The 27509-nt window shown below is 42.6% G+C and overlaps 2 protein-coding genes across 2 annotated transcripts; both read left to right on the plus strand.

Moving 5' to 3' along the window:
- The first annotated feature begins 298 nt into the window (after positions 1-298).
- Positions 299-4849, plus strand: LOC124675544 (acetylserotonin O-methyltransferase 1-like). The gene is made up of 2 exons (XM_047211626.1): positions 299-1090; positions 4553-4849. Exons 1-2 carry the CDS (start codon positions 299-301, stop codon positions 4847-4849), a joined length of 1089 nt encoding a protein of 362 aa, XP_047067582.1.
- A 20728-nt stretch (positions 4850-25577) lies between these two features.
- On the plus strand, positions 25578-26992 carry LOC124675553. The gene has a single exon (XM_047211636.1). The coding sequence runs from the start codon at positions 25686-25688 to the stop codon at positions 26811-26813; it is 1128 nt and encodes a 375-aa protein (XP_047067592.1). The 5' UTR covers positions 25578-25685; the 3' UTR covers positions 26814-26992.
- The last annotated feature ends 517 nt before the right edge of the window (positions 26993-27509 follow it).

Below are 27509 nucleotides of genomic sequence, written 5' to 3' on the forward strand. Positions count from 1 at the left end.
TTTTCACGTCATATTTTCTTGACCTTATAGCACTCTAACGGCATCTTGATAGTTAGATCTTGCTGTCTCTCATATGTTTTTCTTGCGATTATTGTATAGGGGGGTGATGCAGCTAGTTCACCTAACTGGTCGAGTTGTTAAAGAAGGTCAATATTTTTCAATACTATTCCGTTTTTTTAGGGCAAATAGTACTCCGTCGATCCTGTATAAAAAGCCTGGGAGGGAGTGCTCTAGAAGGGCCAAGAATTATAACTGCATCTACGCTTACATTTGCAGTGAGGTTTGCTAAACTAGAAAGATGACGCTCAAGCTATTGGCCGAAGTGAGCCCACAGGAGCTGCTCTCAGGTCTCGCCGAGCTCCAAAACCACCTTCTCGGTTACGTCAAGTCCATGTCGCTCAAGTGCGCCGTGGATCTGGGCATCCCGGAGGCCATCCACCGCCGTGGCGGCACCGCCACCCTGGCCGACATCGCAGCCGACACCAACGTACATCCGGCCAAAGTCGCGGACCTCCAGCGCGTGCTTGAACTTCTCACCGCTTCCGGCATCTTCAGCACCGCAGCCGGGGAAGAAGGTGGCGCTGTCCTGTACGGGCTGACCACGACGTGCCGCTTCCTCGTCGGCTGGCACAACTTGACCCCTATGGTGCCCTTCCTGGTGAACCCTCTCGTCGTCTCGTCCTTCTTCAGCATGCCCGACTGGTTCAGGAGTGAGCCGGCGCCTGCGGGCGCCGGGTCCCTCTTCGAACTTACACATGGCTGCTCCCAGTGGGAGATGGGCAGCAAGGACACTGAATTCAACAGTGTCCTGAACGGCTCGATGGCCGCTGATAGCCAGGTCTTCCTCGAGGTCACTATTGCTGGCAATGGCCACATCTTCGGCGGCTTGGGCTCGCTCGTCGACGTCGGCGGTGGCAGCGGCGCAGGCACAAAAGTCATCGCAAGGGCTTTCCCGCACATCAAGTGCACCGTTATGGACCTTCCTCACGTTATCGGCCAGGACGCCGACGGTGCCGGTCATGAAAATCTGCAATTCATAGCCGGTGACATGTTTGAATCCATTCCATCGGCGGATGCTGTCGTGCTGAAGGTATGCATTTCACACATATGCATGGTTTTTACGAATTCTAATCAATTATTCAATTAATGATGGCACGCTTACTCGCTCAAATACTGGTCGCTCCCTCCGTTCAGAGATTACTCTTCATTCTTGATTCAGTAAAAGTCAAGCTTTATATAGTTTGACACAAAATGCATGAACAAATATCAACACCTACAACATAAAATCTATGGCATTAGAATTTTTATAAACTATATTTCCACAGCGTATGCATTTGATATGCAGATGTTGGTATTTATTTCTTTTTACTTGTTGAAAGGGAAAAGTGTGGTGGAGCCGGTGCGCTCCACGCACCTTCTCATTTTTTGTCTTTTTCTTTTTTCTATCTCTCAAATTATACAATATTTCGATTATATTTTTTTGCAAATCACTCAAAAACAACAAATAGAATGGAGGAAAAATAGTTCAGAATTTTTTTGTGCAAATTTAAATTTTAAATTATTTAAATTTCAAAATAATTTCTTGAGACGACATATCCAACAGTTAAGTGTAGCAGAGATGCGCATGTTGAGATGGATATGTGGCCACACAAGAAAGGATCGGGTACGGAATGACGATATACGGGAGAGAGTTGGGGTAGCACCGATTGAAGAGAAGCTGGTCCAACATCGTCTCAGATGGTTTGGACATATCCAACGGAGGTCTCCGGAAGCGCCAGTGCATAGCGGACGGATAAAGCGTGATGAGAATGTTAAGAGGGGTCGTGGTAGACCAAACTTGACATGGGAGGAGTCCGTTAAGAGAGACCTGAAGGTTTGGAATATCGACAAAGATTTAGCCATGGATAGGGGTGCGTGGAAGTTAGCTATCCACGTTCCGGAACCATGACTTGGTTTCGAGATCTTATGGGTTTCAACTCTAGCCTACCCCAACTTGTTTGGGACTGAAAGGCTTGGTTGTTGTTGTTGTTGTTGTTAAATTTCAAAATAAATTCTTGAGATACATATATAGATAATGACATAAAAAATCCAAAATATTTTTCCCACATTCCAATTGTTATGTTTAAGTGATCTGCAAGTTTTTGACTTCAAAGAATGTGTGGTGTGAGAGATACAAAAATAAGAAATTGTTTGAGAGGGGAACAAAAAGAATTAGCACGGATCTTGATGCAGTATACATGGTGTGGATACGGGTGCTCACCAAGCACCTGCTCTAAAAGTCCACTCTCCTTGTTGAAAATTTAGAAAGTTTGACTTTGATTAGACCCAGAATGCAGGATAAATAAAAACAGAGCGAGGATTGCTATTAGTATTATGGAATTGTTGCGATAGTACTAAAAATAGTGATATATATAATAAAAAAGAAGAGGGGGTATTATCAGGACTGTTGGTACACCTTGACGGTAATGAATATACTTAAAAACAAATCTATTGTACTAATAGCTAGGTAGTATGTCTCCGGTATAAGTTTTTTTTTACAATAAATATCACATATATTCGTAGTAATGAATTGTACATGGTAGAAATACATGAGTTGTCTCCAATGATTACAAAACAAAGTCTAAATGATACTAACAAATCTCCAAGATCTTCAAAATTTTCCTTCTTTCAACACACAATCTTGTACTCTTCTGAATGTAACAAAAGATAGATAATAAACCATAAGCATGTAAATACCATGTTATCCCATAATTCTAATTTAAGCCGCAATGCCAAGGCTGCGTGCACGCGTGCAACCATTAAAGTACTCAATCAAAATCGGCAAGAGTACCAACACCTTGTCGACGTTGCTAGAGAACCGAGAGTACGAATCACCATTGTCGAGGACGTAGCAGCTGAGACAAAAACTGCGAGGATAATCCACTTCGCGGCAACCATGAGAAAATTTTCAAAATCGATCTGTCGAAGTAAGATCTGAAGAAACATACATATAGAACTTTAATCTTTCAACACCACCACTTACATCAGGAAGGAGATCTCATCGTCGAACGAAAGACCGAAGATCACTTATCGCATACGGTGAGGGAAAACCAACAAGAAGGCGGCTACCAAAATCCTAACATAATCTACTGAAAACACTACTTTTTTTTAGAAACTCCACGCATAGATCGGGTTCCTCACCCCTCCCGATGCCGGTGAAGCTGGCCGAAGGAGGGGGAACCGATCTATAGAAAATAATAAAGTGGAGGCGGCTAGGTTTTCCGAGCGGCGCCTGTTTTGGAGTGCAGACGATAGGACTCGTGTGCCTTTTTTTAATCTACTAGTACCGAGTCCCCAGTGTAAGTTGATAGATGATATAATGGTGGCTTGTGAATTACCAGGTGGTAACAAATGAAGTTTGAAATAACGTTTCTCGACACATACCAAAGTTAGATTTAGTTTTAAAACTCTCGTGAAAATAAAGCTTTTTCTCAAAATAGATTACAAATCGAGGAAACAGTTGTAAGCTATGAAAATGGAACTACGGAAATAGACAAAATGTTATAACGGCAATGTGGACTTAGCAATTGTGTGTTGTCCTTCCATGTGAAACTAACAATTCTTAATTTTCATGTAAAGTTGATATCTATATGATAGGAGATATTTATGTCTTCTCTCCTCATAAATTTGTGCCACGTGGTGAAAATATTGAGTGGAGTGCCACCGGGTGCCAAAGGTGGAGCACTGGGAGAGACCAAATTCAAATTAAGACTCATTAAAGCAAGTTTAATAGTTGAGTTTGCTCTTGGTTATGTTATTCATAGTTAACTTATAGCCAATATGCATAATAGTTAGCTATAAGAATGTATTATTTTATTATACGCGGTTCACCTCCACTCACAAATTAATTATTAGCATGTGTTGCAGCTAGCTTTTGCATTAAAGCTCACTTCCTAAAAAAAATCATGTCTCTCGTCTCCACGTATAGGGGTGGGCGTTCGGTCATGACTGACATTTCAGTCTTTGTATTTCGATCTATTTTAAGTTCAATCATCTAAAAATGAAGATCAAAATATAATCGTCACTTTTACTACCCGATAGATTCGGGTACACGATAATTTCAGTTCGGGTTCGTTCAGGACCCAAAATTATGGTCGATCTAGTCAACATAAAAAATTCGACAATATTAGTCAAAAAGGAAACATTTTAGTTTATTTTTGTACTTTATTGCAATGCATATATTTTATTAATTGGTAAAAATAAATGTTCACCAATACCAAACAAAAGTAAATCCATGCAATAGAGATTGATTGGCATACAACAATACAACAATTCACGCACATCACACAATTCTGGAGTTTGGGGTGGTCACACGTATAGTTTGGTCAGTTTGGTCTATCGATTGTTAGAAACTAATGACTAAATTGAATGATCTAACTTTGGTCTAAAAAATTTCTAACCAATTATTGATCGGTCTTTTGGGTCTCACTAAATTATCGGTTCTTTCATCATTCATCTTTCACTAAATTTCTAAAATTTATTACTTCAATTTGTTTATGCATATTTGTTCTAGAATATTTTGCATGACTGGGATCATGAAGACTGCGTCAAGATACTTAAACGTTGCAAGGAAGCCATCCCTGCTAGAGGAGGAAAAGTGATAATCATAGATATGGTAAGAGGATTAGAGCATGGCGAGAAGAAAATAACCGAGATGGAAGCCATACAAAACTTGTTCATGATGTACATCAACGGGGTGGAGCGAAACGAAAGTGAGTGGAAGGGGATATTTGTCGATGCTGGATTCAGTGACGATTACAAAATAATGTCAGTACTGGGTCCCTATTCGGTAATTGAGATATATCCATGAAATTGGGAACTCCCACTTTGTTGATGGACACAATAAGTTGAACATACTTGAACTCCAACACGTTCATTTCTATGCGTGCATGAACTCCGTGTGTTGTTAATAGGAGGCTACCATGTTCACATGAATGCATTGTAATTTTACTCTTATTTGAGCATATTTCCTACTAGAATTTGCAAAATTTGTATTTTAAGATACTACATATCATGTTGTGATCAGTGGTTGGGTTTTCCTTCTTTGAGCAATAAAATATTTGCGTGTGCTATTTTCATAATTTTATGGTCATGCTTTCTGTATTGGGTTAATTCGATAGAAACTGTAGCACTCAAATAATATACCCATAAAATCTATAACCGTGACATATACATGTATCAAGAATGTGAGTGTGAATCAAACATCTCATTTAAGATTATGCACAAGAAAAGAATTTTGCACTGTTGTTCCTTCGTAGAAAGAAAGGAGATATAGAATATTTTTCTCTCCTTTCTCTGTCTCCTTCCCCGTCCCCGGTTCCCATAGCCCTCCCGTCGCCGGCGATCTATGTGCCCTTCCTTGTCAAGCCTCATGTAGGTGTTGACTAGCCGCCATGGAACGCCATCATCTCACTGCTCGCGACTTCACCCAGGTGCTCATTCCTTCCGATGTTTCAGCCCTTCTCCACCTTCCTTCCCATCCCCGGTTCCCCTTAGCTCTCCCCAAATTTTATTCTCAGTTGTTTGAATCGGCATGGAATTGATTCTCTATTATAGGTTGACTGCACTAGCTTAGCAAATCAACGCCACCCACCTGGTTTTCCTAATTTGCATGCTCATATTGCATGAACAAGAAACCGTGAGAAGGAAGAGGAAGGAAAAAAAAAGGTGCAGGAGGAGCAAATGCAGTGTGGTCCTATTTAGCGCCAAACTAGGCAGATCCATCGCATGTTCCCTCTAAAACAGATCAACAACAACAACAACAAGAATTGAGAGTAGGAGAGCCACTGGATGAGATTTGTAGCTGGATACAGGCTAAGTTAAAGCATATAAAAAAAGCACATCCCATAGCGATCACAATAACTATTGAGGGGTCCGTCGCAATTTTTTGAGCCACACGCCCCCCCCCCTCCCCAGAAGTAGCCGGCCACTTTTGAAGCCCAATACAATCGTCGGCAACCCCGTGTCAGCCCCTTTGTGTGGGGTGCCGATATAAATGCAACGCCACTCGTGATCGACCCCCAGCCGCGGGTGATCGACGCCTAGCCTCCGGTGATAGACGCTGAGCCGCTGGTGATCGACGCAGAGTCGGATGTCATGGAGGTTGCACCACCGCTCACGCTCTTCCTTTGATCCATTTGGCCACGATGCCCAAGTTGTTTTTTGGTAGTTGTACAATGATAACGGTGAATTGATGGCCAGATGTTGGCCAACATTTCAATTGCTACTTGCAAAACTTCATTCAAATTTATGTCCTTATTTGCTAGATTTAAATTTTTTAGGTCAAAATATCCTATTGAGGGTGCCGTTTTGGGGTCGCTAGTGTGTGGCAATCCTCCCCAAGTGAAGCGGGCAACTGTCAGCTTGCCTCATAGCACACTGCCAGCGCCTATTTGTGGTGCGCTGTAAGCATCTCCACTCGTCATCCTAAAAGAGCAAAAAAAAAAGCTAAAATAGAGGCATCGGAGAGAGAAAACTTGTCCATCCGTATTTTCTATGAACAACTTTTGCACCGTCGCGAAATTTTCTTTATGTGGCGGCCCTACGCCAACTCTAGCTCATAGTTAGATAGTAACAAGGACGTCGGCTAACACCGCACCCAACAAAAACATGCCACGCATCCTGTAGGACCATAACATCTCTCTCCTTTTACAGAGTCAATAAAAACAAGTAAAAGCTGTAACTTGTATATAGAGATTTGGTGCACATGGGACCTAGTGGTCTCGTTTTTTAAAACAAGAAAAAAATTATATTTTTGAGTTTCAAAAAATCTGAAAAAAAATCCGGACGTAGTCAGTGATGTATCCACAAACATGTGAAAAAAAAAACAATTTTGAATACCTTATATTCCGAGCTACACAAAAATTACAAAAGTGTAGATATGTGTTGTCATTTTAAATCTCCAAAACATATTAGATTTTGTTATTTTGGTGAAAACAAAAGGAATTTGCGGTTGATTTTTTCATGATTGTTGGATGTATAACTGACAATCTCCTGAATTATTTTCATATCCTGTAAAAACACCTTTAATATTTTTAAATAACTAAAGCGCTGGAGCTGTCGAGGGCTGGAGGAAAAAAGAACTTTTCGGTAACTTTCCCTAGTGGAGGCAAAAAGCACTTTTGGGTAACTTTTCCGTTATGGTCAGAAAAGAAACGCGAGTCTCTTTCCCAAGTCCCAGCCAGCAGCAGCCTCCCTTCTCCCCCAAAATCAATCTCTCCATTGCAGCCCCTCTCCAGTTCCGTCGCCACCCACCACACTGAGGCCTTATTTACTCCTAGAGTATTTCCCTCCCCTGGGGGTTTGGGAATGAGAGGGGATTGGGTGAAAACCCCCGTTTCACCAAATCCCTATTTTCCCTTAATTTCCCCTCATTTCCCCACACCCTCCCCCACAGCCTCTAGTTACTTTGTTTTTAGGGATGAGAGGGGATATGAGAGGATTGTGATCAGATAATAAAATCTTAATCTTTGCATCCCAAGAAGTGATAATGGACAATCACTAAATTAAAAACTTCGGCTTTAACATAAACTTCATGTCATGCAAATTTGTCATGCGATTTTCTCAAATAAGAACACACATATAAATAAATGCTCGACCCAACAGATGAGCAACCGTCGCCATAAACTCATTGTCATACAGTTTGACAGAACATTAGAAGTCATGTCGCGCTTGCCGCCGAATGCCGGAAACCACGCCGCCGCCGCCAAAGGACCTGCAGCTACAAATACACGCAGAGGTAAAATTTAGTACTGATACATCACTTACAGATAGTTCAAATGTACAGTGACTGCAACTAGGGAGCATCCTTATAGTTTACATACACGCCAAAATGATATTGCACATCATAGCCAAAATGGTCTACCAGTGGTCATATAAGATGCAAAAATGCTCAAGGCCGGACAAGAAGAGAGACCCAAACTACAACAGTCAACCTACGCAATCCTTGTAGTCATGAACGAATCTAATACAGAGCATTTTCGAATACATTGCATGTCAAACACATGAAGGTAAAATGGTACAATGAGAGAATAATGCAGCATCCTTTCCACACTGTTTCGCATCAGAGCGTGACGGTGATTAAATAACTCTTGGTAGTTCTGTGGGCGATGGTGTCCATGGCCCCATTCCTTCAAGTGATACCGCACGCCACGGTATGGGCCGAGGAATTTCTCCGTGTTTGCGTATCCTCCATCAACTAGGTAAAACTTCCCAGGAGGTACTGTAAAACCAGTGGCCTTTGCAGAGCGAAGCACTCAAGCATCTGTGGCCGAACCCTCCCAACCACAAGAGATGTATGTGACGTTAAGGTCGAAGTCACTAACTATCATTACGTTGTGGCTGAGGGTTCCCTTTCTATTTCGGAATGGTGCAGCAAGGTGCGGTGATATGGAAATAGGCACGAGTGTTCCATCAATTGCCCCTATGCAATTCTGCAAAGTAAGAAAGAAATGGTGATATAATAAAGGATGTGGATTAAGGTAAGGAAGAAGGTTGGGGTTTCAAAAATAAGAACCTCGAAGTAGGGGAAGAAACGGTCATCATTAGCTATTCTTGGATGAGGATGGTCCAATAATGGGAGGCTTCAGAAATCGCCTACTTAGGACAGGGATGATGTTGAAGAACTCTCTTATGCACTTGTGGAAGGTGTGGTTACTGTGTTCGAACTCCAATTGCAGGTCTTCGAAAGAGGCATTGTGTGACAACATGAAGAGGAAAATAGCAAGTTTTTCTTCAACCTTAATCCTTTTGCCCTTCAATAATTTTTTCTCTTCTAAGATAGGATGCCAAGGATCTGAAAATGTGTGGCTCCATCCTATAGGCTACACAGCAATTCTTAAAATGTCCGTCAAGGATTCCTTGAACACGTTGCATGCCATACAAGACAGAGCTATGCCGCTGCGTTCTCTCTACTTGCCCTCTTCTACTCCTTTTGTGATAGTGCAATATTGGTAAAAGTAAGAACATGAACTCCTCGTCGTTTTCCTCTCTCCTCTTCCTAATAAGCTCTAGCCTTTGTGTGTTCATTGCAGAACTAAAATAATAGCAATTAAAGGAGGACAATAAGAATACAAGAGCTAGATTGCGTGGTTTCACATCAAGTACAAGCAGTAAATATGATTCATACCAAAAACAGGAGTTCTCACAACTTCCCAAGATGGAGGTGGTTGATCCAATCCAAGAATAGGCCAAGGTGCAGGTATCTCTATCTCTACTTATCTCTACTACTTAAAAAGACTAAACTGGTTCCTTATTCTGCCTAAGGAGCAATACGTTAAACTTTCGTCGTCCTTCGTCGCACGTAGCTACCGCCCAGATGGGCCAGCCAAGCCCAACAAATCCGATTCCCAAGCAACACTACCTCGCCTCCTCTGTTTCCAAGAACCTCGTCCGCCGCCGCTCGCTAGAACCTCACGCGCCGCCGCTCGACCACGCCGATTACCACCTGTCCGCCGTCGCATGCTAGGACCTCGCCCGCCGCCGCTCGCCAGGATCTCACCCGCCGCCCCTCTACCTGCCCCGCCTCTGCTCGACCTTGGCCAGGACCGGAGATCGCCCCGACCGGCCGCAGTTTGGCGAGGTCAGGCTCGCCCAGGCCTGCCTCCTCTCGCATGGAGAGATGACCACGGAACCACACGCTCAAGGACCCGCATCCCCGCCCTCATCGTCCTCCTTCGTCCTGCCACGCTCCAGCATCACCTCCGCGACCTCCAGCTTTGTCGCGGAGGTCGGCGAGGACGGGATCGGCCGATGCGGCATCAAGGCCTTCAGGGCGACAACGACAACGCGCTAGACCTTTGGTCTCTGTACCGATGGGACCAGGTCTCCCTTTCGTCGCCACCGAGTCTCACTGCCTCCGCCGTCCCCGGCCTCCTCCCGCTTCTCCCCCGCCTCCGGCGAGTTACTCCGGATCTTGCAGTGCCTACTCGAGTTCGTTCAGCAAGCTCAGGGCGCCTCCTCGAGTTCGTTCACCAACTCAGGATCTTGCAGCACCTCCTCGAGTTCGTTCAGCCAGCTCCGGATCTTGCAACGCCTCCTCAAGTTCGTTCAGGTAGTCAGCTTTATTCAGGTAGTAATTTTCCCATATTGTATAAGCCTTGTTTACTGAATTTTCCGTGTATGTTCTGGCACAAGTTTGGAATGGAGGTGCCTCACTATTTTCCATTACATGGAGTTGCGTTGTCCCATTCTGAAATTCAGAGATGCAAGTTAACTTTTGGTAGCAAGAACTGAAATGTACGTTTGTAGTGTTTGGCAAAGAGATGACGTTTATTTAGGTTGTAATAACTTGGATAAGTAAGACAATAAAAATGTTTTCAAAATGCTGTTTATCTTCTCATTCAAGTGCTCTTTTGTTTTGTTTGTAAAATGTCATGCCATGCCTGTCAATGATATTCCATCGAGAGGGAGTTATATTGTCCCATTTGGTTCTCATGGTGTTTGCTTACGAACTAGCTATTATCTTATTCTTGTATTTGTATGATTATTTTCAAACCGAGCCTTTATTTTGTATTTTTGCATCTTCTGGATTTCACATTATAAAATTCATGACTTTCAGGTTCTTAGCTACCGATGAAAGTGCAGTGTGACCTTTTCTCCGGTGTGTACTCCCGGAGCACATCGCCTAGAAGCTGTACTCCTCTCGATCCGTACTTGCCTTGAAGCTTTCTCCGCTCCGGCGACGACGAGAGTGGTCGGGTGAGCAAGGTGCATCGTCAGCCTTTCTTACTGTGAAGGTGACCTGCCTTATTCTTGGTTTCAGTTTTAAACTTGTATATATTCATGAATGATAGAAGGAAAATTGTATTGGTACCTGATGTTACTATATGATCCAAGTTCTTATGATAAGTACCGGTGTTACTTCGTATACTAATCATACTTGGTGCTAGGAAAGTTGTATTCTCTTTCTCTTGTTATATTGTACCCCTCTTGTTCCCTTGACCATATCCTGCAAAAATATTCATGCTATAAAGAATATACAACAGAAAAACAAATGCAACAATGCTATAAAGAAAATGATCATGCCAACAAAAAGAAAACATGATCTTGTTTTACTTTTTGGAGCCACAGTATATGAATTTCTGAATTTGTTAAATGATAGTTACAGTATATGAATTTCTGAATTTGCTATCCTAGGATCAAGAAAAGGCATTATAAATCTGTAGCAGTCTAATGTTTGCATTTGCTAATTTGTTCGGAAACATGAGTACACGCATTTGCTAATTTGTTCGGAAACATGAGTACACGAACTAATGTTTGCATTTGCTTTTCTATTCCAAACAGTAGTACCAATGTCGGCTGGACATAACCTGGAAGCTATCACATCTGGAAATGAAACCATCTCTTGATGTTGATGATGCGGAACATATGCAAGTGGATATATTCAGAGGTTTGCTCTATTGTGGTGACAAGTAATTTAGATAGTAGCCTTTCGTGTCTAATTTGCCATTTACACCAATACAGGCTTTAAAGAGAGCAAAACTTTTTGGTATTTCTGGAGTTACATATTCTTCGATTCAGCTATGTTGTCTTCTCCGTTTATTATCTAGCCCTAACATGTAATTTTATTCTTCGATTCAGCTTTGTCTTCTCTGTTTCTTACTTTGTGGCCTTGCCTGTTGGTAGCTACTGGTGGGATTATTAAAATTTAATGGTTATGTAGTGTCGTTGGTTCGAACTCCTCTTATCTTACTATAAAATATTATAGAGTATATTTGATGTACGCTCACTTAGTGGACCGCATTAGCAGTTTTTCAGGATTAAAAAATGGTTGCCTGTTTTAGTTTATTTTCATCTGCGTAGCTACAGATGGTAAACTCATAGCATAGAGAAAAACATGTTGCCTTTTGATTTGATGTTCATAACATTTGTTGGAAGTATTTTGTCCAATTCAAATTTTCATTACAGATCCATTAAATCTGTCATACGATGAGTGATCTTTGCAAGATAACTGGACCAGAAGCTTTGGGATAGCAGTCATTCTGTTTTACTGAAACAACTTCCTGAAGTAGTGTTACATCAGATGGGATGGACAGAGGTAATCAGTTTTCAAACCTTTTTAGGTACTTCTATATTGAATATGATGGAGATTGTTTTGTATAGCAGCAGCCACCAACATGAATGATGGCAGCGATATTCTCCACTCCGTGACTTCTGCTTTCTCGACTAACAAGCAGGTCAAACCTTGGAATCTGATACCTTTGAATTTTAGTTTGCATTATTATCAGCCAGTTTCACCGCTTAGAAACCGCTAGGTTTATTCCTCGATCGATTTTACGTTGTTTGTCATGCTGAAACCTACCTTTACTAGGTGCGCTAAACATAATAGGTATCTGATACTTATCTACAACACTTTCAGTGCTGATTTACAGATCACAATGGAACAAGTCAGTTTAAGAAAGCTAGACATCTTACTGATTTACATGTTCAGTGTGATTAGCATTTCTATGGCTTGTTGACTATTTCGCTGTGAAACTTCCATATTGCAGGATGCTCAGAAACTTTTAAAGATCCCTAGAAGAATAATGCTTGATGAAATGCTGAAGCAACTTGGATTTCTAGAGGCTCAGTATCAACACATGATTTATGAAGACCACAAAGTCTCTGTGACTGTTATTTTCCAAACGTCGAAACTGTCTCCGTCAAGATTCCCTTGTCCCTATGACTATCTGGAGTCAAGTCCATGGATGGCATCTTAGCGGAACACGACGTTGTTGTAGCGGCTATTACTTACATGGAGAGTGAAGCTAATACAATGATCACAGATTTAAACTATGACCGGTTAAAGCAGTTAGAAGAGAACAAATCCCGCAGGATTCAGCTTAGGAAGGCTGACACTAAGGGTAAAAAACTTGCAAGAGGTTGGTTTCTATCTGCGAGGCATAGGTGCTCCTTTTCATCCCGATCTAATAATTTGACATTTTTCAGCACCGTTCATATATCCAACTGTTGTAAGGTAATACGAGGCCCGTTCACTATTTACCCATATAGTATCTTTTCTGCAGCTGGAGAAAAGGTCGTTGTAATTTATATAGATGTTCTACATCATAGAGCACAAGGTTCTTGTGGAATTTGATTTTTTTTAGTTCAGTTTACTGATCTTTAGCTTGCATTCCTTTCTTTCTGCTGTCATGGTGGCTTTCTGTGCTTCACTTTCCTTTGTTGTTGTTGTGATGCTCGAGTGCATCTTGTTTTGGCTAATCTGGGAAGGGTCAACAGTACATTATAGTTGAGCTGACTGTTGAGAAAGTGTTTATTTGCAGCTGCTCGTATTCCCTAATATTTATGTTTCCCTTTGTTACCATATAGTTAGCTAGGAAAACTAAAGAAAGTAATACTAAAGAGACTCCCCAAAAATTAGTACTGTAAAGAGAAACTCAATTCAGAATGTAAATTGCTATATCCTTTTCAAGAATTTGATTACGGCACTACTTTTGTTCATGTAAGTTTATCTATTGCACCGTCATTGATTCGCCTATCATAAAGTGATTTATGAGTTTCTTTACTTCAAAGCATAGTATCTATTTTTTTCAGTCGATGGTGCAAATGAATACTACTATACAGTGTCACCTCCAAGGTAGTTCACAACACCTTGGACGGATCATCTTCCTGTTTCCATCCCTGGTTCCTGTGCAACTTCCTAAAATTTGGGCTTTTGTGAAGTCCTATTTTAAGATTCTATAGAATTTTGTCAAAGTGTTTGTGCCCCTGATGAAGAAAGTGACAGATGTGGTCAGTAATCTGAAAGAAGGAATGCACAATGCCGCTCAATTACAGTTAGTTTACCCAGGCCGAGGATTTATAATCTTAACGCATGATAAATTTTCAGATTTCTGCCCAATCAAAGCTGATTGTTCCGATAATTGTTTCCCATTTGGATTTTGACTAGGTCATGAGTAATGATGTTACCTTTCAATGATGGAGTATATATGTACAAATATTTCCTGAAAGTATTTATCCTAAGGTGTTTATATTATATATGTTTGGTGATGTATTTATGATGAGATTATTTGTTCTCTGCGTGTTCACCTTCTCAGCCTGCTCACTTCTTCTCTACTTCTCAGTGCACCACCGTCAAAGCTGATTGTTCGCCAGATACATCAAGGTATGCTCAAGCTCTCCAACACTCGCTTGCTCCCTTGTGCTCTATACGAGTAAGTTTTTTTAGCTTTTAGTTGGAACATATGTAAACATTAATGCTGGAAAGCTTTAACTGAAGAAATGTCCTAACCAAATATGTAATTTCGGGTTTGAATCCCTAATTTGGTGCAAATAGCTAAAATTAATGGATATTATTTGGTGTGGCGCTCTAGCTGATCAATTTTATTCCACTTAGCAGGGGACGCCAACTGATGTGTATGACTGTGAGTGCTCTTCTTATTTTCAAAGAAAATGCAGAATGCTTGGGACAATTACTGATATTTTTGACTGCCAGTGATCTCCTTATTTTCAGAGAAGAAGCAGAAAGCTTCCATATTTTTCTGTTGAGCAGGTGCTCTCCTTTTTTTTATAGAACATGCCTTGCATTCCTCCCAGAACCCGAGCTTTCAAATGGATCATGTATCACACGAGTACCAAATTGTGCTAAATATCCATGATCTCTAGCCCTTCCATTTATACTAGTTATTACTTAAAAAGAAGGAACGTGTTCCCCTACTTTGGTCGTCCCTATTCTGGCTGACCAGCAATACTACGTCGACCTATGTTTCATCCGCTTCGCGTTTCGTCGTCCCAAGCGGGCCTAACTGGGCCAAAGCCCAGATAACTCGAGTGGAATGGAAACCGCACCCGAAACCCTCTATCCTCACCCGGGACGCAATCCCCGCCGCCTCATTACCTCCCGATCAAAATATCCTCACGCTCGCGCCGACCGCCGGCCGCCGGCCGCCGCCCTCCTTTGGCAGTAGAGAGCGGATGCCAACCGCCTAATTCTCCACTTCCCGTCGCCCCATCTCCCTTTTCCTCGGCGCGCGGCGCGGTTGGCGAATCCATGTCGCTACTATGCCGCCGCCGCGCAAGGAAACCCTAGCCGCATCGAGCTTGGCATTGCCGCGCCCGCCTCCGACGCCCTCCGCACCCACAGCTGCCACCTCGAGGTCGATAGCCTGCCTGTAGGTGGTTCGGATGCGGAGCTTCACTCAAGGTGAGACATCCCCGAGGAGCCCCCACTTCCTTGGCTGGTTCTCGGATGCGGGGGATGGAGGACGGAACCATACGGTAATCTCCGCTCTGGGCCTATACGGTATTTATTGCCTCGTATTATCATGTGCTCCTTTCTGTTTACGGGGTTGGTTGTGACCCTGTGTGTTGTCCGCTTCTTATACTATACCTGGACGTGGTAAGCTGTGATTTCCCTGATCCTTGAGGCGGAATTGCCCATACGTAGTCCAGCAAGGCCGCAAGGCGGAATTCGTTGATGATGCAACTACCAATGGCGACGCGGAGGATGCTGACAATCTGCCAATGCTGGTGGGACATCTCACATGGCGCCACTGTCTCCGGTGAAGACCTCAGCCTCCTCCTCGCCATCCTATTCTGGGACCATTTCAACACCTCCAATCTGCCGTGCCACCACCCCAGTACCCGCCACACCACCTAGAGGACCTACTTTGCCTCCCTATCTTCTCATAAGGTAGCCGGGTGTCCCCCCTTTTTTTTGCATTGAGAACTGATTGGTGATTGTAACTTCAAATTCCATAAAGTCTGTTCCATAAATAAAGCGTGGGATATGATTTTTTTAAATAAGTAGCTAATGTCAAGCATCTAATCATGAATCTGCAGTTACTTACAGTTTATTATCTTTGCTCTTATCACTTCATGATAACATGGATTGGCGTGTGAGATCTGTTTGTAAGTTGCAACAAATTTTTGAATTTTATACATATGTTACCCTAATATCACTAACTTTTTCTGAAGTAGCTGACTATAGTCCGGTAAGATATATTATGTTCACGAATTGAGGGTATTACTTTACTCACTAAATTCTGGAGCTCATTCTTTCTTTATTCTAGCAACTGAATGATAAAATGATATATTTATGTATTTGTAGTGATGTAGAGGATCAAATTTTTACTATAGTTTCATTAAAGGTCATGATATACTCTTATTCGACATGACATGAGTTTCTCTGTTTTTGCACTTTTGGTACTTCTCCAATCATCCGCTTTAAAACCATAAATTTTAAAATGCTTTACTAATGTTACCGTCTTGTGAAATTGTTTGCTTCATGAATCTTTTGCTCTGAAGTGGTACCGTTAATTTACAGATGTTGTTATGTTGCAGGAATTGAATTATTTCAAATCCGTAGTATATGTGATGGAAAGTATTGCAAGCCTTCCCAGTGTGAACAGGGTATTTGATTCTGTCAAAAAAAAGAAGCCTCGGCGAATAGTTTGATTGAGCAATACCACTCCCTGGCAATGCCCTTCAGAAGGGTATTACTTTAGTCACTAAATTTGGTATCTCCTTTGTTTATTCTACAACTGGATGATAAAATCATCAATTTACGTATTTGTAGTGATCTCGATGAGGGAACTGTTACTGTTTTTTCACTAAAGCTTCATGTTTTTTACTTTTAGTCGGTATGGCAGGAGTTTCCCTTTTTTGTGCTTTCAGTACTTCTCCAATTGTCAGTTCTGAAACCATAAACTCCATTTTTTTCTAAATATGAGACGGAGTGTACTAACTAAGAATTGTTGAGTTCAAGTTATGTCTGAATCTAGGATCAATGGCTCTCTGCCCATGTAACTTGTGTGGTAAATTGCTTGCTTGTGTTATCTCTTTTTGACTTTCTTCGTCTCCTTTTGAGAGATATATTTGAATTCCTCTCTACATAATTACTATAAGTAGTGCTAAAAGCCTATTCGCAAAAAAAAAAAAAAACGCCCGGAAAGAACCCTTCGACTGAGGTTTTGCTGTGCATTCAATTATAGAGCATGCTCGTGATTACTATAAGCAGTAACAAATGCATTTTTTCATGTTACTTTCAGACCTACTAAATTATCCTACCTTGTAATAGCATATGATTTGTTTCTCATTGAGCGAGCTAGCAATATAAGTTTTATTCTAGACCTGACGGTATCGTTCAGCTGACCCGAAGCCTTCCGTTGTTCTACTGACCTTTAGCTTAAGTTGTTGTTTGCAGCTTGCTGAAGTAAATACCAAGAGATCGAGTAAACATCATTAGAGGCAGTTGCCGCAGTTGCCAAGGACACAGTCTGCAGAATCGAAGTAGGCGCGCTCATGGTCCTACATCAGTACACATCTTATCTTAACTTTTAATTGCTTTTTTTTTTGACAAAACAATAGGTAGGCAGTCCCAATCTACTGGCATTTCCCTAATACTGCATATTGTGGTGGGAGAGTTTTCATAATGCTTAATATAATTTATTATTTTGTAGTATATTTATGTTACTTTCTAAGTTACAATAGTTGTTTCATGCTCTGCTCATCTGTCAATGGGTTCTGAAAGAAGATGTATTTTAATTCTTCCCAAAACTTGAGAATAAAAATATCACTAAACTGTTTCTGATCAACTTGCTGGGTAATGATAAGATGGATGGTTTCAAGGAAGATATGAAAGAACCGATCTGCTGCCAATTTGTCAAAATTTTAGTCTGGGACAATGAAAAATGTATGCATGTTCAGAGGCAGAATCAAAATTTTAGTCTGGGACAATGAAAAACCCCAATCAGATATTATCTCTACTTATCTCTACTTATGTTCCCCCTTCTCCCCCTACTTTCGTCGTCCTTTCGGTCGTTCGTCGTCGCCCATCTCTTCAGTGCCTCTCGCCCGCAAATCAAGCAACTGCTCCACCCGCAAATCAAGCCACAAATTGAACCATCTGTGCGGATCGATGTATCTTTTTCGTCGTCCATCCTCGGTTCCTCCTTCCCTCAATTGCGCTCCTCCTTCTCCATCCTCGCATGCCCGGTTCTGCTCTCTCCAACGCCGGAACCGCTCACAACCTACTCACCTGTAAACCGCCGCCGCCTCCCTACATCGGCCGCCTGGATGCGGCCGCAATCCCCATCTCGCACACTTGGATGTCGCCGCCATTCCCCTGCTGGTCGGCCTGAATGCAGCACCCTACCTCGCCCGCCCGGACGCACCCACAACCCCCATCTCGCACGCCTGGATGCGTCTGCCCCCGGCTCGCTGACCATGTGCAGACAGCTAAGCCCCGAGGCTCGCTACCGGCGCACCCCCACGCTTCCCGTGCTGGGTTGTTTCCATGTCCTCACGCACTGTACTCGCCCCAACGACGCCCACCCAGACATAGCCATCGATTGATGTTTGTGCTCGGCTCAGCGGTCGGCAAACGGACTAGGTGCCCGCAACTTGAGGTAGCCGTGTGAGTCAGCCGCGTATGGATCAGGATCAGCACCCTGCACCGTCCTGCTCCCATCTCTGTCTTCCGCCGGAGGCATGTATTACAGACTTTCAGAGGTCACTTTTTTCATGTTTGAGGCTTCTTGATTCTCTGAAGTCTTGAGATTATCTTGATTTTACAAGGTCAGTTGAAATTGTTGCAGGCCAAGCATGTTACCTGGAATCCTGGACCAACGATCGATCTTGCAAGGTATAACTGAGGCTTGTTCGTTTCTTGGTAGAATATTTGTTCTGTGCAATTTTGTATGTGTTACTTCGAATTCATTGAAATGAGTCTGTGATGCTGTGGTGAGTTTGCCGACAATCTTTAGCGAAAGTTTAGGTACAAATTTATCATAGCCCTGCATAGATTTTCATGAACCTGGAGAATTAGCTCGTTCAAAATTTAAAAGCTGGAAAGTATTCAATTTTTATGTATCAATATTGCAGCAGCCAGTCCACCTGCCAGTCCACCTTCTCTGCCAATAATGCCACCGCCTCTGGATTGGCAAGGGCATTGCATGGACGAGTCCAATCTGCAACTGCCATTGCATGGAATGCATATTACATAAGATGTGATCACAGTCTCAGAGATTCATGGGGGACTAATATGTATAGTGTTTTCCATGTTTCATGAAGTTATAGTATTGTGTTCTTAATCATTTTCTGAGCAGTTGAAAGCCAATGACAGTGGCTGGAGCAATGACAAAAGCTACTCAAGTTCTGTAACAAGGTATAGCCTGAATCTTGTTTACCTTCTGGGCTCTGATGCCATAGTTTGTATGAATAGACTGAAGTTCTGAACTCTGGGTACTTGTTCCTATTTGAAATAATCTCGTGAGTCTCACATCTGTGTGTAATACTGCAAATTTAGGGCTGCAGGTAATTCTTGTTCCCTCCATCCTTAATTATATTGTCTTTTAGACACGGGCAGTAGATGTTAACAAGCATTGCTGGACATTAGCTAGAAATCATAAGCTACAAAGATAGTTTTTTATATATTGTTCAGTTTGCAGAAATCTGAAAAACAACATAAATAATTCATACACTTGATAGAAAACTGTAGTCACACCTAAGAATGGAAAAAATGTAAGTAGTAAGACGGAAATTCTGTCACTTCACACGACCTCAAAACGAAAAGGACACTGAGAGTGGAGAAATTGTGTGTTGCTTCTCCCCTCATGTATAAACACTATATATCTTTTTTCTTGCCCAACATCAATATTGCTACGACAATCCACCTGGGGGAGTTTGCTTTTCGCGTACACGAAGTTTGTTGATGTGGTTTTGGCAGTGAAATACCCAACATTCAGTATTTTTATTAAGGAAAATTTTAGTCTTTCTTGTTGTACCTTCTCTGATATTTGTATTATCCTTCTGTGGTCCTTGGAACCAGTTTATTTGGATCTATTTTTTGGCGCTTGAGTACTATTATATAGTTTATGGACTTCAGTATCTATACATTATACCGAGTTTAGTATTGTACACTCCGTAAATTCATCCGTCGTAACTTGTAACCAACTACTTGCATGAATTTGAGTCCTGAAAGAAGTGTACTGCAAATTAGTTTTTCAAGATATCACTGGAAGACTACTTTTTTCTATTTTCAGTTATAATTCTATGATTGTTAATGGAATTGGATAGCTCATATTTCATTTTTTGTTCTAATTGCTCGTGTTACTACTGCTAGGTTCTCCGGAGATGCGAGTGGTTGAGGCGGACAGCGTCCAGACAGCTGGCGGCGGTGCTTCCTCCTCTGTCGCTTGTGAGGCTTCGCTGGTTTGACCTGTTTCGTTGGTGTTGTTTGTGCTCTGGTTCCTCGCGCCGTTCTTGACTTTTTCTTCAAGCTTGGATATTCTGCTCGGTAAAATATGCTAATTTGATCTGATTTTCCTTCTTGTAGATAGTTTTGGCACAGGGCACTATGCCTTAGGAAAGGAGACGCATGAGGGACTCGAAATCAGTTGCTTGGAGTATTTTTTTCACTGTACTATATCATATAGATTTACGAAGTTTTTTTTTTGGTATCATTCTCAGATATTAGTTTGGCCAAATTTTGCCTTGATTTGTTACTATGTTTACCCTTCTATTATCCAAGGGACGTGTAAAGGCAAGGCTGAAATGGCAGTGTCACGCGTGTGGTTGTTTTGTTGGTAGTATGAAAGATAATCCATAGAAATTTGGAGCAACCAATGGTGCTTCTTCTATGCTGCTTTCTTGCAATAGTCCAGGCAAAATTAAGGGTTAGGATTTTCTATGTTGGTGTTTGATTAATTAGCGAGATGCAAATGTTTGATTCTTATATCATTGTTCCGTTTCTTTTTTGGTGGGATGCAATCAATGCTTAGCTGACCACATTTGGGTTTAGATTCAGAAAATACATAAGGTGCTTTCATGTTTTGGTAAACCTCGGATCAGAGCTTCAGTCTTTACACAGTTTACACACTAAGCCATACAATTTTAACATGAAGGTTCGTATGCAAAGACTCATTGCCAGCTTTTATGGTGGTTACGTGAATTGAATCCATATCCTTAGAATAGTCTTCGGCAGGTATACAGCTTTTCCAGATTATTTCTTCCACTGTCAGGAAAAATATGACATCTCTCTTCTCAAAGGACAAAACAGTACCACTCTCTTCACTCAAATTTATTACTCCCTATCCATAATAAATATCGGGAACTTAGTATAAAAGTTGTACCAACTTAGTACAAAATTTCCGACACTTGTTATGAATCGGAGGGAGTATTTTGTTTTTCAAGCGGTTGAATAATGTCCTGATGATGTTTTAATTCTGATATATGCGGACTACTGTCAGGAATCTGTTGTGGCTTATTTACATCTGTGGATCACAACAATGGAGAGGCTGCTCTGTTTCCTGTTAAAAAAAACTTCAAGGTATGTGATACCTATTTAACTTATTTCTTTGGGTTGATGATATTTTAGTGAGATTTTTTCTGTATGATTTTGCATAAAGTTGTTTGGATATTTGTATCGGTCTAGGTATCGCGCATTTTGTTGCGTGGCAAGTTATTTTGCAATATTCGTCTGAAGTGTCTTTGGTTCAGTAATTTTGCCTCGCCAAGCAAGCGTGTAGTATTCTTTTTTATCAGGAATCAGTATAGCGTGTCAATTTCCTTTGTTTCTCGCTGATGTCTGTATGGCTCACACACCTAATAAATAATTAAAGGGTGAACACAAAAATCTTGGTTCAATGTATTCAAAAATAATTGTGTGATAAATGAATACCTTGGAGGTTTCTTATGTGTTGATCCTGCTTTCATTCTGCATTCAAAAGAAGGAAATGACAGAAAAATAGGATCTACTTTTGGTTTTTGAACCTTGAAAAATTATTTTGGAAAGTGTCTAGATATTTCAACACCCTCAAGCAGAAATGAAGACTACCCCAATTATTATTGTCAAAAGTGGGTTGGTGATTGCTGCAATTAGGGTTGGACATAAAGCTCGAAACTCGCGAGCTAAGCGAGTAAATCGCGTCTTGAAAACTAACAAGCCAACCCAACTAACAAATGCTTGCTATTTCACTTGTGACAGCCATGCTGCTATCGCCGATGCCATCCTCCGGGTCGCTGAGGCTACCTCCGCATCGTGAGCTCACCGACAGCTGTGGTGGCGGATTGTCACGTCGGATTTCCCCTCACCACTTGTTGCAATTCTCAAATGTTTGCAGGAGCCAAGGATACATAATCAAGTCATTCATGTGTAGGAGGAAATAATATTGGAGGGGTAAATTATTTGTCCAATTTCACTTTAAGGCAGTCCAAATGACTACAGTGATGACCCGTGTTCTGAAGAATAATTGAATTGTGTGACTAGATCGGTAAGATAGCTCGATTATCCTATAAATTGAAGTTGCTATTTAAATTTTGCTAAAATTCTAAAAGTACTGGTATCAACAATTCTGCATGTATTATAGTTTCTCCAAAGATAATGATTTCTTTAATTTGTTGTGAACTCTCATGATAGTTAAAGTCACAAGCATGATGACTTCACTTGAGAGAAGAAAGTTTGGTGGGAAGGAGAATAGAATGAGATGGCATGGGAGCACCAATATAAAGCAGCGTGCTTCTTACCAAATTTCTCCGCCAATGCCTCTAGACACGATGATGTCCCCTCCACCGTCTCTGGATGCGCCGGAATTAGCATCGTCGGTGCAGCAGACCTCGCCGGCTCCCTCGCCGCCCAACGCGAGGGCATCGAGTTCATTGCCTTGAATGGGTTGGGAGGACCCCGACATGGTGCATCGAACCTTGCCGCCGCTGCCTGATGCGTCATCGGACGCGTGTTGGTTGCACCCTGGCTGATTTTATGAGCACGTGCGGGGACCTGCTCGTATTCTCCATGCAAGTCCGCGCTTTGTCCTCTGCCATCAGTTTGCCAGGGAGCACTCGATTCCTCCGCTAGGGTCCGTAGCTAGGATGACAAGGGTTTGGGGATTGACAGGCTGTGTGCATGCTCGTTCGAGGAAGGTGCCGAGCTGGGTTGGCTTCCAGCCTGGCTCGTTTATTTCCTTTTTTTTCTTTTTCTTTTCTTGCTTTGCCTCTTCTTTTATCGATTTTCTTTCTTTTTAGTTGTGAATTACATATGTGTAATGAGAAATAAAATTTGAGTACCCGTGGCAACGCACGGGCATTTGTACTAGTCTATAAAAAAATACATTAAATTTGATGTATAAGACCAACCTACTGCAAAATCTGAATTTATCTTGAATAAATTGGTCTTTTTGACTTAATATTGAAACTTTTGAAGAACCATTTAGGCATGGGAAAGAAAAGATTGCAGTGAGGACAGGAAGCAATTAACATCACTTTACTCAAACTGGGTTCATGCTACGAAGTACAAAATACCGGGGACTTATTATAGACTGGATTATTTTTTAAACAACAAGTATCTAGCAGCAGTTTGTAGGACGGTAGAAGCAGCAGTCTGATCACCCAGTTATATAAAAACAGAACAGACAAGTAAAACTTAAATTTAGCTTAGCAACTAATGCTTTTCCTAATAGCCAACAGAAATCATCCAGTGGTTGCACAGACAAGTAAAAGTAGTAGAAGTTATTTAAGGTAGGCATGGATGGTTGCACAGACAAGTAAACTCAAGGCTACTAATTAGCCTTCTTGTCACGGTTGATCAAACAAGGTATTAATAAACTGATTGAAGTGGAACCAAACTAAAAATGTGCCACAGTACAGTGCTAACTGATTTCAAGGGTGACATAAAGAACACACAACAATGTGCATTATTTATGCACGGTTTTAACTATTTTTCAGGTTGCCATACATAATTATGAACGTGCATCTAAAAGAGAGCCTGAATCAGTGGATCAATTCGCCAAGCCAAACTTTGACTTCCTACAGAATGTATATATATGGTAAACAATAAATGTGTGCTGAGAAATCCTAGCCAATCCAAAGTTCCAAACATAAGAGTTTCACTTGATTGTTTTCTACAGATGTTAAAAGGGAAAATCCTAATGCAAAAGTTCAATAGTTCTTCCATTCTGACAGAAAGTTCCAGACTGAAGAATAAAGAAATAGGATACCTAAAGCTGAAGTGAAAATAAATTGACATACGGAATCTGGTAGCATTGGCGCATTAGAGTTCTCTGTATGCACAAAACTGCAATCAACACCAAATTCCCAAACTAGGGCTTACTAAACCTGAAAACCCATGAAGTGTCAGCTAACTGGAATCCAGAGTACATGGAGACAAGGAGTAAGAGTATGATGCACACCAGTTTTATTTACTTTTGGTTGATGAGAGGGTACTACTACATGTGCATTATCCCACTGATGAGTTCCATGCAGTGGAATCCAGATACTGCTTACAATTCCTTGCACCAACAAACTCTACTGACATACTACATGAGCAACTAAAGGCAAAACTGAAAAGCACAGTGAATGATACATGCTGTAAGTTTGCACATATCAGATGTGAAAAATCAAAGTAAAAGTAGTAGAAGCTATTTAAGTAGGCATGGATGGAGCTAAGATTCTATCAGGAATACCACTTGGCGATCCACACCATGCCATTTTCGAATACAGAGTAATCACTTTGCCACGATCCACACCATGCCATTTTCGAGATCGTGGCCGATGGCTGCACGTCGATCTGGCACGGACTCACCAGTGGCGACGGCGAAGACGAGCTCCCGGTCGCGGACGGCAGCGGCCCCAAGAAACCCTAGCTAGGGAGGAGGGGAAAAGGGGAGGAGGCGCGAGGACTCACCAAGGACTAGTCGCCGGAGGAGGATGTCGTCGGCGCCGTCTTGATTTGCCCGCCGCCGTCTCCTTTCCCCGCCGTCGTCGGCTCTGTCGCCGCCGTCGCCCGTCGCGTCTCTCTTCCCTTTTCCACGACCAGAAACACGGGGGAGCGCTTTAAGCGGCGCGGGGCGCTAGCGCCGCGTCAAGTGCTGGCTGATGGGCCAGGCCCATGTACGAACATGGCTGTCATGCGATCGACCAACAACCTCGAAAATTTGAACAAAATTCAAAATCGAACAAATTCAAAATGGAACAATTTGAAAACAATGAATTTAAATACCGAACAAAATTCGGATCTGAACAAATTTCGGATTTGAACAAATTTTAAATTTGAATAAATTTTGAATTTGAACAAATTTCGAATTTAAACAAATTTATAAGTATGAACATTCTTTAAATCTGAACAAGAAACAAATCTGAACAAATTTCGAAATCAACAAAACCAGCAAAAACCAAAAAGAAACAAACCAGAAACCGAAAAAACATGGAAAAGCCCAGCAAAAACCGAAAATGAAAGAAAAAACCGTACATGTAGGCACTAATGGGCCGGCCCACCCCGTCCGCCGCTTCAGGCGGGAGCGAATCGCTCCCGCTATGAGCGGGGAATAGGGATTGCCGAAACACGGGGTACCCTCGTGTGTGAGGATACGCGAGGATACACGAGGATGACGCTTACCGGATCGGGAAGTTCTAGGATGAACCGGTAAATTACCCAAAAATATATGAGAAGTAAACGGGCCGCTCGGGAACTTTCAGGATTTACTCGTGGGCCCGTAATTTCCCCTCCCAGACAAAAAAAAAACTGAGAAGTAAACAAGGCCTGACGCCTTCCAGCAGAGCCGCTACCGAGCGCCGAGGAGTGAAAGCGAGATTCTTTCCCCAAGTCCCAGCCGCCTCACACAAGCTTGATCCGTCGCCGCCGCCAATCTGGATCCCTGCCCCTGAGCGCGAGGCGGCGGGCTGAGGTGCCTGCCGAGGACTCAGGCGCATCAATGGAGAAGGGGGGCGAATGGGGGAAGCCGCGGCCGCTCGGCAGCACCAGGTTCGATGAACCATCCGTCATTCCGGACTGGCCGTCGCTTCCACCGGAGCTCGTCCAAGGCATCGCCAACTGCGTCCTCTCCACCACCGGCGGTGTCGACGCGTACATGGACATGAGGGCTGTCTGCCCCAGCTGGCGCTCCGCCATCGCCAAGCCATCTCCACTCGACGCAGTCGCGGATCTTCGATTCCGCCCACGGCATTGGGTCATGGTCGACCTGAAATCCGACAGCGACGACGACGACGCCCGCCTCTTCCTCCACGGTCCCACCGGGCGGTTCCGCCAGCTGCGCCTCCCGGTGCTCCGCCACCACATCCTTGTCGATGCTTCTGACGGTCTTCTCGTCCTCGCGGACAGGGAGCCCCCGCACTCGGCTCGTGTCCTCAACCCCTTCACAGGTGACATCATCCACTTTGCCGCGCAGCTACCTGCAAGTTTCATGGATACAAATACAACATGGCATACCGCGGTGAGCGGAGGCTCTCATTTCAGGCTCTTCTTGTGGAGAAGAGGCACCTTGTTTTCTGCTGCTCAATCCAGCGATGTATTCACAGAGAAGGACTTTAAAGAGGACATTGGTATCTACTTGATGAGCATGCTTAGCTTCCAGGGCAACATATATTGTGTCAATGAAGGTGGATGTGTATTCAAGTTTGTCACGCCAGCAGAGCACCTGGCCATAGCCAAGTGGTCGCCGGATGCAGAGGGAGACGACAGCGAATTGCATTATCTCGTCGAGTCTTCTGGGGAACTGCTGCTCATTCGCTATGTGGACCAAACCATGAAAGTTTTCAGAGTCAACGTTGAGCACAAGTTGTTGGAGGAGGTCGAGAGCCTCGGCCGCCGTGCGCTGTTCCTCGGTGAAGAGAGGTGTGTGTCTCTTGATGCAGATAAGCTTCCGTCTGTTGACGGAGACTGCATATACATGGTAGATTTTCTGGATGAGGGTGACATGTGCGAGTATAACCTAAGAGGTGGCATGGTGAATATTATCTGCGGCCAGGAATCTATTGAGGATCGTCCTTTCAGCCTTGTTCAGCAGCTTCTCTTCCGGTACTGTGATTTCCGTTTCCACTAAATTAAGGTTATGAAAACAAACCTATTCTGGCCTTGATGCTACTGTCTGCTCCCACCTAAGTACTTGTACGCTTATTGTAGCTAACATATTCAGTTATCCACGTGGGAACAGTTATGTATTATTTCAGTTATCTCTTTCATCGGTCATAGTTTTGCATCCGCTCTACTGATGTTGTTTATCAGCTGTTCATGAATGTTTGTTTTAGTTCATTTTGTGGCAAGGTACGCTTGTTGTAAGGTTGTGTGATTGTTGCATGATTTGTGTGATCTTTGCTTCCGCCCCTGATGGAATATTGTTTGATCTCTGTTACTGTTGTTTTGGGACACTACATCCCGTCGTGTGGTCTATTTTGCTGAGAAACGAGTCTAACAGTGAAGCTGCATATGGCTCCATGTGCAGCGGCTGTGCATGAATGCTTGTTCCAGTCCATTTTCTAACAAGGTACTTTTTTTTGCAATGTATGATTTTTGCAAGTCTCCAGTGCCTTAACTCTGTCTGCAATGGTAGGCTACATTTTACCAATACAAGCAGTATCAGGTTCCAAAGGTGACTGAAATGCTGTGCATCAGGGTCAATCATAGAAATGAATAGTATGGGGCTTATTTAACCAACTGACACAGTGTTCCGATTGAAGTGATTCCATGCCAAGTAGCATCAGATTCATTTCAGTATTATTCCTTCATTTGACTCGTGTGG

This window comes from Lolium rigidum, chromosome 1, assembly GCF_022539505.1.
Source record: "Lolium rigidum isolate FL_2022 chromosome 1, APGP_CSIRO_Lrig_0.1, whole genome shotgun sequence".
NCBI classification, from domain to species: domain Eukaryota; kingdom Viridiplantae; phylum Streptophyta; class Magnoliopsida; order Poales; family Poaceae; genus Lolium; species Lolium rigidum.